Raw genomic sequence first — 20,048 nt, 5'->3', positions numbered from 1 at the left:
AAGAGGTTTTTCAGGGCAAAATATGTAGTTGAGGGTGTGAATGTATGTGTAAAGTGAGAGGAAAGAACATGAAAACCTGACAGTACATCTTGTTTGACATGCACCTAAAAGATGAGTCCAGCCTTTAAATTTGTCAACTGCCAATAAAAGGGAGGAGGGGAAAAATAAAGATACCCAAAATAATGCTTCCAAAGAACATGTTTGTCTTCCCAATTTACTGTCAAAAATCTAAATGCATTCAATTTTATACACACTCTTTCTTTTACACCTCAAACTCCGGTCCTTGGTGTTTTTTTTAAACTCTTCTTCTCCCCAAGGTACAGCTAACATGCTTGCTGGCCAAAAGAAGAACCTGCTGGCCGTGGCCAAGAACTGGTACCATCAGTTCTCTATCCACACGCTCAGTCTGATCCAGGGGAACAAGTCGGTGTGCGGCTTCCATCTGGGCTACCTGGATGGAGAGATGGACCTCATCAGCCAGGCCATGAACACCATCCTGGATCTGTACAAGGAGGGCAAGATAAAGCCCCACATCGACTCAACCTGGCACCTGGAGCAGGTATGTGCCTCACTGAGGTTCCTTTTTACCTGGCATGTTTCTAATATATTGTGAATAATTGCGCGTTATTTTTCCCTGACAACGCTATATTTTTTTAGTCTTTTTAAAACTAATTTTGTTAATGTTAAACATATGAGGGATAGCCCCAGCTCAGGTATCCGTTATCAAGTTTTTTATGCCCAAAAAAGGGCGTCCCATTAGTTCAAGCAGGTGGCGGAGCCACGCTCAATTATCGTTGCAGAGTTCGCGTCAGCTGATCTGCTAAAAGCATCCTATTGGCCAAATAGTTCTAATGCCACCTTATTTAAAATGCTCTAGTCTTCTGCTTCCTTCTCCTCCGCTCCTCCTTTTATATAGTATTATGACTTAATCAGTGTCATGCTTGTCATTGATGCTTCTCTGGGGGGGGGGGGGTTGCTGCTTATCTTTCTGCCTTATAACTTTCCTTGTATGAACGGGAAGGGCAGGAATGTGTGCTGTTCCTGCTGAATGCTTTCCACGTAGGCACATGGAGGGGCAGGGAGATCCCTCAGAGTATACCACCAAATATACTGTAAATAATTGCGTCAAGGAATCCATTTTGACAAAGTGGTCCTGAATGTAATGCCCTCTGCTGCATGTTGTGTACCTGCTCCTATGGAAACAAAAAAGGCCCCTTGTAGGGCACGATTTTCACTTGCCATATGGTCTCCCATTGAAGAAGAAAAAAAATCTTTTCTGTCCATTTTGCAAAGTATGAAGGTATCTATCTATCTATCTATCTATCTATCTATCTATCTATCTATCTATCTATCTATCTATCTATCTATCTATCTATCTATCTATCTATCTATCTATCTATCTATCTATCTATCTATCTATCTATCTATCTATCTATCTATCTATCTATCTATCTATCTATCTATCTATCTGTATATGTGCCATATATATACATATATGTGTGTGTGTATATATATGTATGTATATATATATATATATATATATATATATATATATATATATGTGTGTGTGTGTATATATATATGTATGTGTATATATATGTATGTGTATATATATGTGTATGTATGTATATGTATATATATATATAGATATGTATGTATGTATGTATGTATATATACACAGGGGCACTGTACGCCTTGTGCTTATAAGCCTGTCACCAAGTATACATGTGAAAGCCAGGTGGGTGTTTGTGTGTGTCTTTGGTCTTTGTGTCGCAATCTGCAGGAGTAGGGTGTGGCTCGACAGTCATCAGGCAAAGTTTGTCCACAAGACCCTCTTCTGTCTCCTCTAGCATCAGTCAGTCAGCCAGACAGAGTCAGCTTGTTGCTGACAAAATCCACACTACAAACAGATCTGAATAGAGAGAGTGTGAGAAACATAGAGAGAAAGAGGGAGACTCAGGCTGACATCTTCTGTTGTCAAAGTCGGAGCTTGTCAGTTTTTTTTTTTGGCCTGAAAGAAATACCCGCTGTCTCTCTCCTCCATCTGACGCTCTTTCTCTGCCTGTCCATCTGCCTGATCTTTATATTTCTGTCTTTTCTTTCTGCCTTTAGGTTATTGAGTCCCTCTCAGCCTCTCTCCATCTTGCCTGTATTCTCTTCTTCTCCCTCCGCACAGTGTATCTTTTTTGCTTTTTCTCGCTTGTTGCTATGGTGACATCCGTTAGGCGGTGTGTGCGTCTGTCTCAGGGAGGGGCTGTGACGTATGAAAAAGAGAGACATGGATGAAAAAACAGAGAAGAAGGTATATCTGAGGGTGTTAAGTAATGAGTGTGTATTTTTCAAACACAGAGACAAAAAGCAGTTTCTCAGTAACCAGATTAATGAGGAATTATGTGAATTAAAATGCTACGTCCAGACTCCATTCATCACAGCCCTTCCTCCATTATAACTCAATTTTCTGCTCCCATAATCAATAAACATGCTGGGATAATGTCGATGCATAGAAACGAGCATCATCCCTCCATCCTGTGGTTTTCCCCATGCATCATTTTTCATATCTGCTCTGATGCCCAAGAGGATCATCGTCTGGTCTGTGTCCACAAGTAGCACACACTCCAGTCCAAGATAATGGGAGAGAGGTTGAGAGAGTGAAGGATGGATGTAGGTGGACTCGTCACTTTCCCTTTCTGATTGTCACAGATGTCGAAGATGATTCTTCCAGCGAGGCAGGCTCCACCAGTTGCTCCCCCTCGTACCCTCCACTCCTCTCCTCCTCCCGCCTCCACTTCAAACCCCCCCCCCCCCCCCCCCCCCCCCGCCTCCCTCTCTCTCTTTCCCGTGTGTTGGAGCCGTCAGGGACACGTTTTAGCCAGGCTTCACGTTGCTAGGAGATGGCCCTGTTGCCGTGGCATTGGTCGTTAGGTGATCTGCCTGCCTAGCACGCAGAGGGAAGAGAAGTGGGGAGGGCACGATGGAGGAAAGAGCAGACGGTGGACAGAACGCAGTGGTCAAGAAGAGGGTGGGGTTGGTTTGGCATGGAGTCTCCTCTCTTTGTAATGTCACGGATGGAAGTAAATGAGATGAGATCGATCCATCATTGAAGACAAACACTTTTATTCTGTCCCTGAAAATGACAGTTTTGGTTGTGCAATCAGATCTTCGTTAATGGTCATTTTTATCTTCTGGGAAATGATATTCTCTGAATAACTACCGGTAAATCTCTTATTACATAAAAACAAATATTCTAAAAATTGAATATGTGGGCAGGGGTTTTGATTCCAGTATGTGAAGTGTGTTGATTTTAATTTGTAGTTTGAGAAGTATTGCCCAATCACACATTCTGTATGTAGCTTTGGTGCATCTATAGAAAACGCATTATGCCATAATGACATCCTGGCTGTGTCATGGGTGTGGAAAACAGGGAGGAGGACCCAACTACAAAAACATGTGTGTATTTATTTAAACTAAAGGAGGAGAAAACGAGGTAAACCACAGAAGCACAAGGAGACAAAGACTACATCCAAAAACTAACAAGAATCTGACACAGAGAGGAAAAAAACACAGAGACTAAGTAGACACTAATCAAACACAGGTGAGACCAACAAGACACAGGTGAGGACAATCAGGACTGAAGGGAACACAGAGAGGCAGGAATATAAGAGCCCCGATTTAACTGAGGAGCTCGTCACAATCACAGCGTTTTAATGTATTTAATCATAATACATTTGAATAAAGAGACAGAACATGTTGTGTTCCTTTATTATCCCTTCCGTTTATTATTTTTGGGCTTGTTGCTGCTGCTGCGACATTTTCATTTCCCCTCATAGATTATCAAAGTCCAATCTTAACCAAATGTATTTTCTCATATACTGCATATTAAAGTTACATTTCTTGAGCCTGTAAAATGTGTTCCCAGCCCGTGTCATCAAAACTAAAGGCACACAACGTGAGTGTTGCTTATCTGCAGATGTGTTTTGGTAAAGGAGAAAGTCATTGTTTTATTTTAACCTATGAACAGGTGTTTTTTAAATCTTCATTGCCTTTCTTTCAATTGTTCACTCATACTTCTTGACATCTGTAACCGTCTTTCTCTTTCCTTTTCGCCTCGAAGGTGGGAGATGCCATGAGGAAGATGCAGGAGAGGAACAACATCGGCAAAGTGATCCTCACCACAGAGCCCATGCCGGAGGAGGAGAAGAAGGAGGAGCCCAAGAAGGAGGACAAGAAAGAGGACAAGAAGAAGGAGGACAAGAAGAAAGACGACAAGAAGAAGGACGATGGCAAGAAGGAGGAGAAGAAGGACGACAAGAAGAAGGAGGAGCCCAAGAAGGAGGAGCCCAAGAAGGAGGAAGAGAAGAAAGAGGAGGCCAAGAAGGAGGAGAAGTGAGAGGGATGGAGGGAGAGTCAAGCAGACCAGCAGGGAGTTTGTTCTCTGGGAGGAAGGGTGTGGTGTGGGGGGTTAGGGTAAATAAGGGATAGGATGGGAGAGTGTGGGTGGGGGCTGGTGGTGAGGATGGGAGGGTGTGGGTGGAGGATAGTCAAGGATGGGAGTCAGAAAGGTAGATTACTTTATTATCACGCCACAGTCGATTTTTCATCTCTTCCACCTTCTCTACCGCCTCCCTTCATGAGTCCTCAATGGCAGTAATCACTCCAGCCCAGCGCTTCCCAATCCCCTCCTCTCCCCATCCCTTTCTGTTTTCTTGCCTTTGTGAAATAAAAGAAAATGTATGATCACTTTTAACACTCACAAGCTCCGACCTATCATCCCTCTGCATTGCAAGAAAAATCAGACCCAAATTCAATCGATTTATACCCATTGGGAACTAGAGAGCCCTGGAGGATTGTGGGTAAGGACAAGGCCTAAATTACTATTTCTTTGCCAACTGTAATCCCTCGCTCTCGCTCCAGCCCTAACCCTGCCCCTCTGCATCTTAACTCCCACTGTGCTAAATTGTTCTGCTCTGACTTCCACCTGCCACCTCCTCTTTCTCCCTCCCTTTTCCTCACTGTGCTGAGTCCATCTCCCACTCCCACCCACACACCAACCCACACCACCACTGAGCCGGACCCACAGACAGGCACAAATAGTGGGGGCTAAATGAAGAACCACGCCCACCCACGCGTTGCTCTTTTAGTGTCCAGAGCTCAGTTATGTCACTAAAGGATGAGTCAGAGATGCGTGTGATTGGCTGATATCTCCCGCCTCCCCTGGAGTTATCTACATCATGTTTCTGATCATGATCATGATGTTAGCTCAGATAAGTGTTAATCCTACAGGTTTAACTTTTTTTTTTTTTTGCATTGATATTGCATTAGCTTCACTAGTCTTCGGAAACAGCATCATAATGCATGCGTTCCCAGCTAATTTCAGTACACTGGCTGCAGTTTTGCACTTGCCTGAATATGAATTTCCCTCATAATGAGCCTTTCTGTGCAGCACTGAATAGGGAGGCTGAAATCATTGCTCAGCTTTCTTCCCCTTAGTTACAGATTTTTCTAGCTGACCAACTGTTGGCAAGAAGTGTGTGGTGCCAATTAAGAGAGAATTTGTTTCTGTTAAAAAAAAAAAAGCCACACACACAAACATACACTCTCTGAATGCGATGAAAGGGGCACTGTCATGCTGAGACAGTGGAGAGTCTGAAATGTGCAAGTTTAGAAGGTGAAAAATCTCCTCCCCATCCTCCATGATCCTCCTCGAGGCATTCCATGGCATTCTGCTCCTTTCACGGTGACCACAGGCCTGTCGATCACCCCGACCTGAGAGAGAGGAGAATTCAATTCAAGCTGGCATCCATACTTTGCCCCCCCCCTTGCTTGTCCTCTTGTTTCCATTTCCCTCTCTATGGTCGGCATAGCAACAGGCGTCAGGCTCGTCAGAGGAGGAACTGTGGCCTTCTTCTCTGATTCCCTCTCCCTGCGTCTCCCTTTTCTGCCTCCCTGAGTTAGATCTAGTCTTTTAACAAAGGGTGCAAAATGTACAGTATAAAGGATTTATGAAGTCAAAATGAGGAGGAGGAGTAAGAGTGTATGTTTAAAAAGGTCTCAAATTTAATGCCAGTATTGAAAATGTGTGTTGGTTAAACAGCGCACAGCTCCCCCTAAAGGCCAGTATGACTTTTATTCTCAATAGTGTACTGTCTTTTTAACATATTCCTCAATATTTCAACACAAGTCCCGTGAGTTTACTCGAAATCTTTCAAGTAGGAGGATATCATCTTTGAAACCTTGGTTTAAATCTGACAACACCTACCTGCCCCCAGCCCACCCATCCTCTAGCCCCTCTGCCTGTCTGTGAGCCCGGTTGCAGAGTTCAGACTCAGATGGTGACTAGTGACTTTGTAAAAAACAAAACAAAAAATGGGGGGAACCGCCCCACCCCCAGAAAAAAAAGTTGTTGTGTTAGCATGAGTGGCCTCCCTCATGTACTGTGTATGGTGTGCCATTGTGTGTGAAGATGTGTGTGTCCTCAGGTCGTCTGTCAGGTTTTAAAAAGCACCTGCTCCTACTTCCTCTCACACAACCCCGCTACAGTAATGGGTAGCTCCAACTCCAGCTCCCTCCCTTCTTCCTCCACCTATCCCCCTGTCTGATAAAGAGGCCTGTGTTAAGAGGACAGTTCGTATTAGTATTTTGCACTCTGCTCGCTGATCTTGATGCACTTACGAGCATGGCAGTTGCACTCCAGTCCCCTACAGGCTTTGATTGTGCTCCAGGTTTGCAGCCTTTTCCCCATCATGCCCTTTCATTGTATCTGCAGAAGCTCTCTGAAGACACAGGTTTCACATCTTTTACGCTCATTCACACCGAAATACACACATACTCATGTCCCTGCTCAGCCAACTTCTCCTGGGTGGCAGCTAAAATCAAAGCGTCCATTCTTGATGGTTGGAGGTAAAACATGGAGTGGAGTGGAGTAGCCCGGGCTGGAGTGCGACTGCTGCGCTGGTGTGGGGAGTGACTGTGTCCTGTCAGCCTCTGGTTAGTGTTCTGTTCTAATCTGCTGGGCTCCCTTTGTGAACCTGTGGACGGTGCTTCTGTTTCCGAGTGCCATGTGAGAAACAAACGCTTCAGTAAAAAAAAAAAAAAAAAAAAGTAAGAAGATGTTTCACTTAATAATTATTTTGATTTTACCTTTATATTTCAGTTTGTTTGTTTGTTTCGTTATCCAAGGGTTTAAAGTTCAAAGCTCATGATCTTTATGTGGGGACCTGCCAACCTGCACTCCTTTTAAGTGTAATTTTTTTTGTTGATCTGAACCATGTGTGCCAAATTGTGTGTATATTTCTCTGTCAATGCTTTGAATATTAACAGTACAATTCTGTTTTTGGATGCGTTTCCATCAACCTTGAAAAAAACTGAAAACACAAAGTAGCCCAGTGTGCCAGATTAACATCCCAAATGCTCCTGGCTGCAGAGGGACTTTTTGCTGCAGTTTACATAAAAAGTTTCACACAATTGGAAGTTTTGATTTGTCGCAGTCTTGCTAATCCGTAGGCATGCACTGTGCTTTTCTCCTTGCATGCAGCTAACCTCAATCTGAGGATCCTCACTCTTTATATCAGTCGTTTTCACCAGGCATTTTACCAGCTCTCAACATGTCGACAGCAACAGGTAGTATGCTCAAAAAGTGTTTACAATCATAGTATTAGTATCACAGGGAAACTTTGAAATAGACATGATGCAAAACTCCACCAGAAGTCATTTAATTTACTCATACTTGCAAAATTGCTCCAATTAAAAAAATCTATGTACTCCCTGTGGACTTCTCTTTCTTTCAGTTTTTTTTCTCCAAACAGCTTGTACAGCGAGCGAGGGAGCAAAAGTTTTCACAGCTGTGCAGTGATGCCGATACTGTAAAGCAGCTGTAGAAACCCCCAACTTATTGGCTGGTCACAGCTCAGCTCTGACCTACCCCAGATGCAAAATTTCTGGTTTACAGCTGATCTCAGGTCACTCAAGGATTATTCGAAATGTTCCTCTTTTCCTGTGCTGCATCTGCAGAGCCTCTTGGCCAGGGAAACGGTCTCAGTCCTGGAGCAACCGGCCAAAACTCCTATTATGTCACCCTCCTCTCTTTCTCCATACACATTTATTCAAATCAAACATTACTTTGACATCTGGAATTTGAAGTCACATGTATTCATCCACATGTGGAAAACAGATTATGATCTTTATTTTTTCTCACAAAAAAAAAAAAATTCCCCCTTGATTCGTTGGAGCTATAAGATGCCTTTGAGATGAGCTCAATCACTGAGGCAGATGGCTAGCTGCTTTAGAGTGCTTCTATTATGGTAAAGCTGCAGTGAATCATTTCAGTCATCTGTAAATGGTTTCCTAGTCATTCCAGACACTTATGCAAGAGTACCTAGCAACTCAAAGTGATGCACACGAGAAACAGTGTTTAAAAGAAACAACAAACAATAGCTGAACATGTGCAGTTTTAGATTTGATACTTTAATAACACTTATAGGTTTAGGTGAGAAGAATGCACTATGACAGTGAGTTTAGTGTTTTCCTATATCTCCTCTTCTGTCTGTCATGCCTTGTACAGCTGATGTCCCACACAGCCACATACTGTTCAGCTTTGAGGTGAATTTCTTTGTTTTATATGGTTTCTCAGGTCATTCCAAACAGCAGTTGTCGTCATGTTAGAACCCACTCATCATTCTTTCACTGTACAAGCTGTAACACCACTTTTCCTGCGCACCTTCCATGTTGGATGCAAGTTTTAGTATTCCGAGTCCATGGTTAATTTCCAAATACAGAGCCACTGTGTTCACTCATCCACACTGAGAACCCAAACACCATCTACTTGCAGCTATTGTTCCCTTTTGTTTTCATATTCAATGTTTTGCAATGCAGCAACATTTCAGAGATGCTTTGAGAGAACAACCTGGGTGGTATAATAGTTGAATGCACGGTTAGTCAATATGAAATTATACCATTTGTTTCTGTGCAGCTTTTTGTCTCTTTCCACAATTGTTAAGTATTCATATAGTGGTGTGGTGTGAGGGAGGAAAACGCCCTCCCAGTCGTATAAGGTTGCCAACTGAAGCCAATCCACTGCCTCCCTGTGGTAACCAATTTCCCTCACCTACAGCATCAGCAATGTCATGATACACTTTGACCTATCTCTGGGAATGCTTCAGAAACTCTCTTCCCATCCATCTCTCCACATGTCCTGCTAAAGTTCAGTCACAACTGGAAATGTTCTAAAATACATACCCAACAGGTTGATTTCTAAGCTAGCTTTTCTCTGTTTTTTTTTCTGGTTGCAAACACTCTTCTTGTCCCCACTTTGTTTTTTAAACCCTTTGAATTAATGCTGCTTCTGTGCTTGACTCTGGGTTTACTGCGTGGTGCCATGATGTCCACATGGCCTCTAGAGCTTGTAACGCTTCAGTGTGTAATGTTACCATATGCCTTACATGTTTTCCAGGACTAATAAAAAAAGCATAACAAAATTTTAGGAGATGTGATTCTTTATATCTGTACCCAGCCTGAAAGTCAAAAACAAACACAAACAAAAGAGAATCAAACAGAGGCTATAAAAAAGGTAATTTATTTCGCTTACTTTCACTCTTCTACTAAGAATTTTCTCTTCCCTAATCTAGGTCATCCTTTGCACTTGAGAGCACAGCACAAAACGTTCATCTGAATTGTTCTTTAAACACACACAAAAACCAAACCTGCAAAACTCCGAAATAACTACAATGAAAGCTTAAAAACCTTTCTCTGAAAATATATACATCAGACATCATAAAATTGCCCAAACAAAGCAATACAACCTAGTTCAATCTTATCGCCACATACAGCTGATTTAAAAGGTTGTTATTTAAAACAACATTTTAACACATAACATCACTTTAAAATATGCTGCTCAGGTTGTTTTTATTCTGAAGATCTGGAGGTCAGCTCCTCGATCCCATTGGAGGTCAACACCTTAGACAGACGAGTCAAGTAAGTAGAATCTGGATAACCACTCCTGCCACAAACAATCAGAAGAATATTCAGTTCCAACACATCGACTATAGCTTTATATACTACAGAACTGCTACAGCTTTGATCATATGAAAACTGCTCAGAAGGAAAAATAATGTTTTAATGCTGTTTTTCTAGGTTGCAAGTCTGTATACCAATTTTAGGATTCTGACAACAAATGTAAAATTTGACTAATCAAGAAGTGAAGAAAATGAACAGTAAAAATCCAGAGAGAAATCTGGATGTTTTCAAACTAAAACAACATTGAAAAAGTTATGTTAAAACCCCCTAAAAATATCTGATCTTTTTAATAATCCATTTTTAGCAATGAGGAGGTTGAATGCTAACATTAGATATTGTCAAACAGTAGCTAGCTTGTTAACAAATATGATTTTTTTTTTTGCTTGAAATCGGGATGATGAGTTCCTGGATTTTTGTGTTGTGTGCTCTTCCTTGTGTTTTCAGTTGCTCAATTAATCTGGAAGTGGACCAATAATATTATAAAATATCCAATTCATTGATACAATTCACAAGCTGGAATACAGCGATATGAATTTATAACATTGTTAGCCTTCCACCCTGAGCATGTCGTCAGCAAGAAATGGTAGATTCCCAGTGGCCCACTTACCCTGATTTGCCTCCCTGTAGGGTGGTCTTGTGTGGGATGCAGTCCCACTCGACCTTGGCGCCTGTTTGTCTGTCAGTCACTGTGAAGATGAGTCCTTTCTTAAAGGCTTTCTCCAGCCTGGGCTTCAGCCTCCTTGTCTCCTCGCAGTCGGGGAAGAAAGCTTCAAACAGTCCTCCTTTAAAGGGTTTTCCTGGAGAAGGGTGACCCTCCTGACAACAAAGCAAACACCGCTGTTGTGAAGTGTTTTCTAGATAATACCATGCAAAACCTCAAATCTAAATCTACTTATTTAAGCCCAACAGTTAGCCTAAAAAACTTGTGCCAGACTACACAAAGCTGGGCAGAATTTGTAGGTTGTTCTTATCTTTAAAATCTTTTGTTTTATTTTCCAACACTTACAAATCCTACTCCGCCTCTTTGAGGTATCTAAAGTTACCACACGTGCTTTACTACAAAGTTAATTAGTTATCTACAAGTCAAGGAAGTGTATAATACTATTTCACTGGGATTGACAATTAAATGAAACTGTTGTCTACTTTTTATTTAAGTGGCCTCTGTTTTTTTTCCATCATTATTTTTTACTTCCTCCAACAAAAAAACCTGAATTGGCACAGCATTGAAAGGCATGCATCAGCTAAATCACACACAATATATTTAGAATAAAGCTCTTACCCCTTGAACACCATCAGGAATGATGTAAGTGATCTTGATTGCAGAGTCTTTGTTGTGACCTGGAACTCTGATGTATATTCTGGAGGATTTCATTTTGCCCTGGATGCCCCACGGTGTCTGCTCTGCCTCCTGGCAAACTCTACACTGCGCATGTACTGTGTTCAGGCACTTTGAGCAGAAGGTTTCTCCACACTTTGTTCGAGTCATCAACTTGTCACTCTCTCCACACAAACAGATGCACAGACCTCCCACAGCAGACCCGGATTCCTGTGGGGTGTCATGGATCTCCGTTTGGCTTTGCTGTACACTGTCCCTTTGGGTTAAACGTGTTCTCTCTCTCTTGTCTTTATCAGAACTACTTTTTGTCACTACATCATTCACTTGACACACACTACTATCATTTCCTGTATTCTGTCCCTCTATTGTCGCCGTACCTACAAGCTTCAATTTCTCCCTAATGACAGGGTCCTTCTTCACAGAGGGTTTAGTGACAGACTCATTTATAAGCTCAGTCTCTTGGAAGTCACTTCTCTGGTCTGTTCTCCTTTCTTGACTAACTGCACCATCAACTGCACTTGTTGGGCTCTCTAGCATTACTTGTGGTTGACTGTAGCCCTGAAGATTAGCAACCTTGCCCTCATTCATTTGAAAAGACGGATACTGATTCGAATTGCGAGCAGAGGCGCTGCTGAAGTCATGACGTTCAGCATTAGGAGCTAAAGCCCCAGAAAATACCTCCCGCAGTGAAGAACCTACCTGAGAACACAACTTTTTGGGACCAAGGAGAAACAAACTGGTTTTTAAAACCTGGATGGTTACTTTCTTGAACTGACTACGCACCTCAGCACAACAAGCCTGCAGATTCTCATTAGCTTTGTCCGTAATACCCAGCTCTGACAATTTCAACTCCTGCAGAATGAAGTCCACACTTACAGAATCAATCAGCTTCTGCAAACCTTGCTGACATGAACTTACTGTGGACCAGTTTGCCCCTTTTAAGGTGACGATCACGTCAGTATCATCCTTTGAGTCCCTCTCTTTCATCTGAACATCAGAGGTGAGGTCGGACACTCGGGTACAGTAGGCTTCTTGTATGTGCTGCCACATCACTAAGCGAACTGTAATCTCTGCAGTATAGACTTCTTTCTTGTCCCTGCCGTTTCGATTACTAAAGCTAGATGATCTTGCTCTGGGGCCAGCCGAGTCTTCCTGACTCTTCTGTCCTATAATTTGAGCCTTCTGCTGTGGCAATCCGGAGAAACTACTGGATCGCCTTAGGTTGGATCCAGAGCCAGCAGGTGGACGTGTAGAACTTTCTGACAAACTAAACTGTGCGGTGCTAAGTGGGGCTGTAAAACTCTTGGGTCGAGTGTCAGTTAAATGCGAGTTCAAGGACGTTTTGTCCCGCACAGAGTCCGTTAAAGCATCTCCACTCCTGAACAAGATGTCCCCTCCAGTGTTCTGGGCTTGTGCTCCTCCACCTGGAATACCTGCTGTTTCGGATAAAACATCATGCCCCAACATCGGCCGTATGTGTGCTTGTCTTCTGGGAGACGAGAGCCCTCTTATGCCGAAGTCAGTTGGCCGACTGCCTAACGTAGCTAGTCCTGAATCCCTAAATCGAGCTGCTAGCTTATACCTTCTGGCTCCTTCGTCTCTCCTCTCATCCTCCTCTGACCTCAGCAGCTGATCCATTGGATCATCAACTAAATCTACACTGGAAGAAGAAGTAAAGGGGGGGATCTGCACATCAGCATGAGATGGTGTACCTGGATCATTTAAAGGATATCTAAGAACACTAGTTAACTCCTCTTTCTCTTCTCTGTGGTCTAGGAGAAGAAACTGCTTGGCCTCAGACACATCAGCACTGCTCCCGATGATGTATATATTTAGCTCATCTTCATTAAGAAGCAGCTTGGGAAGTCTGACACTTAAGTTATCCATCGCCTTTTGCAGTCCACCGTTTAGGGACAGGATGTTTTTAGGGAGCTGGGCTCGACGGATCTTGGTCTCATTCTCCTGGTAGAGTCTTAGTATTGACTCTTTTGCCAGCCTCATGCGTTCCTGATCTTGACCATATTCCCCCACTCCTGTTGCAATCTGCAAAAACAGTGTTGTCAACCCCTGATTTGTCACATCAACCACATCCACACCGTACTGACGGAGGATCTTCTGATATTCCCTTTGGCAATGTCTCTGTAAATATTGGAACAAGTCTGCATCCACAATGAGTGAGAAGTCCTCCCCTGGTGTGGTAGGATGTTCAGGAAGTTGCAGAGCTGCACCCTCTGTCTGTCCGGTATCTTCCCAGCCATAATCACCAGCTGTCAAGTGTTGGTACGAGCTTAAGTTGTGTTCATTAGAGGCTATGACTGTATGAACTTTCTCTCTCTTTTTCCTTTTTTCACAAGGTTTCCTGCTTTGATCTTCAGACTCGTGAGTATTAGGGTTATGTGCCATCCAAACTGGGCAGGAGTCACTTGTTACAAACTGACTTGGGTCCTGTGGTCCTGCTGATCGAGGGTCACCAGGGCAGCTAAGCAGTTGTGTCAAGGCAGCATGGAGTTTGAAATAAGATCCATGCAAAGTGCACAATTCCTTAGCAGCATGGTAGTTTATCTGGATATCTGGGTGGCTCTTGTGAAGGCTTGTCAATGCAAGCATTCCCCTGGGAAGCTGGCTATAGTTGACAGTTGCTGATAAACTCAGAATGACCTAGGAATAAACCAGGAGAAAAAGTTCATACAGATTTGAGTTTTACTGTGCATTTGTTGATATATTTGAGCACTCTAGATTAGAGATCAACCAATATCGGTTTTTCAGAATCATGGCTGATACCTCTACCTCTTATTAGTAGTTCATGAGACTGATTATTGATATTTGGGCCGGATATGCATTTACAGTAAAAAAAAAAAAAAATAAAAGTGAAAAAGTACAATAATTTGGAATAATACGAACTCCAACACAAGTCTTTGTTTTACATTACATGTGACATCTAGCCAATCAGATGGTGTTTTGGGTGGGACAGCTGACAAAGTGTGGTGAGTGAGGGAGAGACACTCCAGCAGTGTAGCCAAAGTAGCGCACTTATTCATTAACTAATCCTTTCAGCGATCTGTAAATAAAACGCTAATGCAGATAATAAGCCATATGCCAAAAAAAAGGCACAGATATTCAGCCAGGGTGTAAATAGGTCTCCCCCTATTCTAGACAAATATTACCTTTTCAGGATCCAGGCTTTCTTGGTGCTCAGTTACATGGATTTTATGCGTCTTTCCATCCACCTCGAGAATGTGCTGGTTTTGTTGAACAACTCTCTGTGCCACTGTGTACGAAGGTTAACCAGAGGGAAATCAATCTTTGTCTGGGAGAAATCCTGACTAAGCTCTTTCACCAATGGCTACTACATTGACTTGCATGCCAGCATTCCATCTGAATGCAAATCAATGGTGACATTCAATACAATGAAAATGTTGACACTACTTTTAAAAATTATTGAAGCTCAATTTTGAAGAATAAATGTTCAAGAAGCACCTGTCACTGCTGTTTTTTGAGACGTGTTTAAATATTCACTAAATAATAATTGAATTGTCTCTGTATTATAGTCATAAAGATATTTATTTAAAAACTTAATTTATTTCATTATGCAAAGACAGGGACACACACCAACTCTACTGACCTGCACTGTCCTCAAAGGTGATAAGGGCACAGACGTGCAATGTCTTGACAATGGTGACAGACTCTATTTCCCCTCCTCCATTCCTTCTTCTCAGGAAGTAGATTAATAGCTTGTCTTTCAGCCTGTTGTCCTTAATGTCAGCAGGCAGACCACTCACCCTCACAGTCCTGCCTCGCTCTGCCATCTGCTGGGAGACACACAACCACAGCTGTGAATAAAAACAAATCAACAGCAACTGCATTACACAGCTAAAAAGTGTACAATTGTTGACAGAACTGTAGTATCAATATTAATATAACAAAAGCAAATAGACAAATCACAGCACCCCTCCAGCAAGCTTTCAATGTTTAAGTTCAAGGCAACCCTTCAGAGACCCCACCCTTGCAAAAAGGAGGGGAGACATATTTGATGATTTAACACCACCTGTAGGGGTTACTAAGACATAACACCAACATAACTCAATATCTGACCATTAGGAGCTTTTTTTTTTTGGTCGAAATTATTATCAAAACATTTTAAAGTATAACATCGAGGTTAAGATTACGAGAAGACATCACCATTTAGTCTTAAAGGCACACTGATTTATTGGTTTAGTGTTATTGAAGAACAAAATAGTTTTTTAAATAAATCCAAACAGTATGAATATGTGTGAACAATATTGTTCTTCGTCACACAACGAAATGTGGCGGATTATGAAGTTCCCCATCCCCGGCCTTCTTCCGGATTTCTATCTGTAGTTTGGCTTATTGACAAACGATAAAATGCCATAAAAGATGTGTTCTTAGAGCTGGATGTTACATCTAGCACAACACACTTAGGTCGTCTATTTGCAATGTTACAAGGTTGATGAATTCTCATCTGTTCTAATTTGCACGCATATTGCGATGAAAGTGAAAAACATTGATTTGAATGTAGGTTTCTCCAATGTGTAAACTAGTATACGTACTGCAGAGCTCAGTGACAAGGAAGTGAAAAAAAATCTGTCAAGTCTAAACTGACAATCAGAATGCTGACAATCGACCTATCTCCTCTATAACTACATGTCATAAAACATCTCAGATGAAATAAAGATTCTTAATAATTACCGACCTTACTACTGTTTCTGGGCGTTTTGTCACGATCGTGCAAAGACCGTCACACTTTCCAAGCCGAGGGGGGAAAGTGAAAGTACAAAATGTGTGTTATTTATCAGACCTTCGCAAGGGGGCGACCAAGCGCAGTCCCATGGTATAACATTGCACACCAATCACCTTGTGAATAAAGCAAGCTTTTGACAAGACATCAATTATTTCACCTGCGGTTTAGGTCTAAAAGGTCCATAAGCAATTGTGTGTGTGTGTGTGTGTGTGTGTGTGTGTGTGTGTGTGTGTGTGTGTGTGTGTGTGTTTTAATAATGTGAAAAATAGACTAAATATTAATTCCCCAACCCTCAGATCTTTTTGTGAGGAGGTATCTTTTATATGAGATCTGCAGAATAAGATGAATCAGTGGAATCAATGTAGACAATCGAATATAGCACCATTTTTTTCCCCTGACGAATTATCACAAAGCTTACTTCTGTACTTGTGAATGGATTCTGGATAAAGGACCTTAACATAGTAAATAGTAGTTTTGTCAATTTCACCCACTGTGTAGGCCGACATAAGGTGTGATTAAATCAACCAGATGGCACCATTTAACTTCCAAATAAATAATGTTAACATTAATTTGCAGCAGTCGTTTTGGTCGCCTATTTATATGCCTTTCTGGTAGAAGCAATAATTGCCAGAATATGATACACTTTTACACAATCCTGCCTTTGAAGAAATTACAACTAGTTTGAATAAATTTATTGATATATGGTTCTACTCAATCAACCGCGAATTTGTTTTTTATTCTTTAGTAATCTCATGTCCAGTTTTTCCCCTCAAAACCATAAAACAATGAGTGGCAGTAATTGGCTTCTTTACATTAAGAACAACCACTCATATGTAAGCCGTAGAAGAAGAGACAGTACCTTTGTCCAATCAGAGATTACGTCGCTACGTACAACGCGCATGCGCTGAAGAACAGCTATTGCATGTGTCATACGTCGTGTCCGGTGGAGGTCACAGATATCTGCGTACTATTAGGGTGAGTTAAACATGCTGTGTATTCATGGCTCATTAAAAGCCTTATTGTTTTGTCAAAACATGCGTTCAATCATAATCAAGCAGAAGCGGAGATATGTGTGTTCTTTATAAAGATAAATGTCGGTATATTCAAAGAGTTGAAGGGGGTGAGCACGAGCAACCACTTTACAGGTTGTACAGATACAGACAACACGCGAGCAGGCGGCCACAAAAGCGACATCCAAGCCATTATATGTAGTGTTTTACGTGTTGGAATTCACATTTAAGATTCTGTCGACTTAGCTTGCGAACTGTTTCACTTCTCTGCTAGGTAGTTAGCTGCAAAGCTAATGCTATCCATTGAGTTGTGTTAGCTCACCCCCACAGCTTTGGCATCTACTGTATCAGCCCTTGAGGCCAATGCCAATCATTACAGTGGAAGGGATTTAGACTTTCTAAGTACCACCAATAACACTCAAAAGGTTTACCTGTATTAGATTAATGCTAATGATGTGTACTAATTGCTTTCAGTAGATTGCTGTCATGGCCAAGCTGTTTGAGTCTATTGGGAAGTTGGGACTGGCCCTCGCCGTTGGTGGAGGTGTTGTTAACTCTGCGCTTTTCAATGGTAAGTAAAAATCTGTTGTATACGTAAGATCACATGACTTAAACAAGAATACAATAAAGTTACCTCCCTAACAATAGATGTTCTTGATATACAAAAGCATTGGCTCGACAAGGGGGAATTTAACAAATAGAAATAAAACCAAATATAATTTAATATAAAAATGCATTCTACATGCTAAAATATTTAAGGTCAAATAAAGGCGCCCATTTTTGAGTTATTTATCTATCCAATATTTTGTATTGTTTGTCTTAAATTTATGAAGGGATACACTGTTTTATGTTTATTTGCTTTTTAGTGTGTTTCAAACAACTGGAATTGAGTTGTGATTGTGTTAGGTAAACCTGAAAACTTGTTTCTATAGCACCGTGTTGCTATAGCAGCATAATTCACTTTATTTAACAATTCTGGGATTTATTCCAAAGCTACAACAAATATTGTAGGACTGACCAAGATTTTTTAAAAAGGATTGACAGCTGCTACGCCTCACATTCCTGACATGTGACCATCTCTTCCCGCTCCAGTTGATGCAGGGCACCAGGCTGTGATATTTGACCGGTTTCGAGGAGTGCAGGATGCCGTTGTTGGAGAAGGGACTCACTTTCTTATTCCCTGGGTTCAGAAACCTATCATCTTCGATTGTCGCTCCCGTCCACGTAATGTTCCTGTCATTACAGGCAGCAAAGGTACACCAATTAGCTTCTGGATTGCTGTAAAGCTGCTCTCACTCAGGTGTCTTTTTAAAAGCCAATGTGTCAAGATTGAATTGGCACAATCACCAAAATAAGCAGACATACATTACATCATCATGCAACAAAGCTATATGATTTAAAGACCAATATGTGCACGAAGATTAACATTGAATCTTTCCTTCTGCAGATCTGCAGAATGTAAACATCACATTGCGTATCCTCTTCCGGCCGGTGACCAACCAGCTACCACGAATCTTCACCACTATTGGTGAGGACTATGATGAGAGGGTGCTGCCATCCATCACCACAGAGGTCTTAAAGGCTGTAGTGGTGAGTACGAGTCAAGATAAGTTTATAATGGATGCCAATGAGCTGAAGCAGCGACTCATAAGTCTCTGTGTGTGGTCCTGTCTCCCCTCTTGACAGGCTCGTTTTGATGCTGGTGAGCTCATTACCCAGAGAGAACTGGTGTCTCAGCAGGTTAGTGAGGACCTTACAGAAAGAGCCTCCACCTTTGGCCTCATCTTGGACGACGTTTCACTGGTATGAAGCTCCTGGCTAATTTTGCAACAATAATTTTCTGTTTACAGAAAATCAACATGCCAGAAATAAATGTCTCTTTTGTGTTCTTGCAGACACACTTGACCTTTGGAAAGGAGTTCACAGAGGCTGTTGAGATGAAGCAGGTGGCCCAGCAGGAGGCTGAGAGGGCCCGTTTTGTTGTAGAAAAGGTATTTTCTTTTTACACACGGATCATTCCAATCATGGAAAAGATATACAGACTTCTTTGGAAAAGTGTGGCATGTTGGGAAATGGAGCAGCTTAAATAATCCTCTTTTTTTTCTTTCTTTATTTTAGGCAGAGCAACAGAAACAGGCAGCCATTATCTCAGCAGAGGGAGATTCCCAGGCTGCCTTGCTCATTGCTAACTCCCTGATGGAGGCTGGTGATGGTCTGGTAGAGCTTCGTAAACTGGAGGCAGCTGAGGACATCGCTTTCCAGCTCTCACGTTCCCGCAATATCACTTACCTGCCTTCAGGACAGGGCACATTGCTACAGTTGCCACAGTGATAATGTCTCATTTCATGTCCCGCCCACTCTTGCTGTCACCAGCCTTTACAGGGCCTAGGGAAGAAGTGGTTGGAGAATTCAATAAAGGACTCCCAACTTCACACACATTCCCTCCACTCTTTCTCTTACCTTCTCTGGACTGGGCTCTGCTGACAGGAGCATGATGGGAGGCAAAGTGAGCGGTCAACAATGGATAAATGTATGAAGTCCAACCATGTGTGAAGAAGTGGATGTTAACCTATTCATATACGTATATAGTTCTTTGTTTTAAATTGAATTGACAACAAAGTAAAATATCTGAAAATGTATCTTTGCTTCATTGTTTCAGATTTACAGCACTGCATGTGGTAAAATCAATGGTTCTTTATCAAGAGCCAATTCTTTGAAAGATAAGATGATTAAGAGTCAGTGATTAAACTTATATCAATAAACAAGCAAGCTCATTCTCAGTCAAGTGTATGGTTGCTGAATCCTGAACCAAAAAGAATCAAAATTATTCCAGGACAGCACACCGCTATCTTAAAAACCTCTTTAACTGCTGCACAGAGATTTTAGACAAAGCCTCTCTTCAGTGGCACGAGACAAACAAACTTAATTTTTAAAG

General features: G+C 41.8%; 3 protein-coding genes and 1 long non-coding RNA gene across 7 annotated transcripts in view; 2 read left to right on the top strand and 2 right to left on the bottom strand.

Annotated features, from left to right (window-relative positions):
• Nucleotides 1–14,028, top strand: part of vat1 (vesicle amine transport 1) — an 89,292-nt gene extending 75,264 nt beyond the window's left edge. For both annotated transcript variants that reach the window (XM_079365652.1, XM_079365651.1), the window contains 3 exons: nt 318–559; nt 4,112–9,966; nt 13,699–14,028. In XM_079365652.1, the coding sequence (XP_079221778.1) occupies nt 318–559; nt 4,112–4,387 (518 nt within the window). In that variant the 3' untranslated portion in view covers nt 4,388–9,966; nt 13,699–14,028. The remainder of the gene's footprint in view (nt 1–317; nt 560–4,111; nt 9,967–13,698) is intronic.
• Nucleotides 9,553–13,692, bottom strand: LOC306837831 (uncharacterized protein). The gene is made up of 3 exons (XM_079365650.1): nt 11,288–13,692; nt 10,616–10,824; nt 9,553–9,991 (listed from the first exon to the last, which is right to left on the bottom strand). The coding sequence occupies exons 1-3, from the start codon at nt 13,343–13,345 to the stop codon at nt 9,898–9,900; spliced, it is 2,361 nt and encodes a 786-aa protein (XP_079221776.1). The 5' UTR covers nt 13,346–13,692; the 3' UTR covers nt 9,553–9,897.
• On the bottom strand, nt 13,873–16,168 carry LOC306837835. The gene is made up of 4 exons (XR_013780998.1): nt 16,056–16,168; nt 14,967–15,150; nt 14,509–14,612; nt 13,873–14,002 (listed from the first exon to the last, which is right to left on the bottom strand). It is a non-coding gene; the product is annotated as an uncharacterized lncRNA (long non-coding RNA).
• An 804-nt stretch (nt 16,169–16,972) lies between these two features.
• Nucleotides 16,973–19,878, top strand: phb (prohibitin). 3 transcript variants are annotated; one of them, XM_079365654.1, is made up of 7 exons: nt 16,973–17,078; nt 17,591–17,684; nt 18,206–18,367; nt 18,561–18,703; nt 18,800–18,916; nt 19,009–19,104; nt 19,232–19,878. In XM_079365654.1, exons 2-7 carry the CDS (start codon nt 17,600–17,602, stop codon nt 19,442–19,444), a joined length of 816 nt encoding a protein of 271 aa, XP_079221780.1. In that variant the 5' UTR covers nt 16,973–17,078; nt 17,591–17,599; the 3' UTR covers nt 19,445–19,878. The 3 variants fall into 3 exon arrangements, with proteins under 3 accessions (XP_079221780.1, XP_079221781.1, XP_079221782.1); XM_079365655.1 differs by having other exon boundaries at nt 16,978–17,078; nt 17,588–17,684; XM_079365656.1 differs by lacking the exon at nt 16,973–17,078 and adding an exon at nt 17,147–17,223.
• Nucleotides 19,879–20,048: the final 170 nt, after the last annotated feature.

The sequence above is a fragment of the Symphodus melops genome (assembly GCF_947650265.1).
Source record: "Symphodus melops genome assembly, chromosome: 17".
Taxonomy (NCBI): Eukaryota; Metazoa; Chordata; class Actinopteri; order Labriformes; family Labridae; genus Symphodus; species Symphodus melops.
This window is presented reverse-complemented; position numbering and strand designations above follow the sequence as displayed.

Excerpts from the sequence above, each read along its gene's own strand:
- LOC306837831 (XM_079365650.1), bottom strand. The coding sequence starts at position 13,345 with ATGAGGCTGGCAAAAGAGTCAATACTAAGACTCTACCAGGAGAATGAG. Across the intron at positions 10,825-11,287 it reads TTCCTGATGGTGTTCAAGGG|GAGGGTCACCCTTCTCCAGG; the intron begins GTAAGAGCTTTA and ends CTTTGTTGTCAG. Across the intron at positions 9,992-10,615 it reads CTACAGGGAGGCAAATCAGG|GAGTGGTTATCCAGATTCTA; the intron begins GTAAGTGGGCCA and ends TGTTTGTGGCAG.
- phb (XM_079365654.1), top strand. The coding sequence starts at position 17,600 with ATGGCCAAGCTGTTTGAGTCTATTGGGAAGTTGGGACTGGCCCTCGCC. Across the intron at positions 17,685-18,205 it reads TAACTCTGCGCTTTTCAATG|TTGATGCAGGGCACCAGGCT; the intron begins GTAAGTAAAAAT and ends TTCCCGCTCCAG. Across the intron at positions 18,368-18,560 it reads TGTCATTACAGGCAGCAAAG|ATCTGCAGAATGTAAACATC; the intron begins GTACACCAATTA and ends TTCCTTCTGCAG.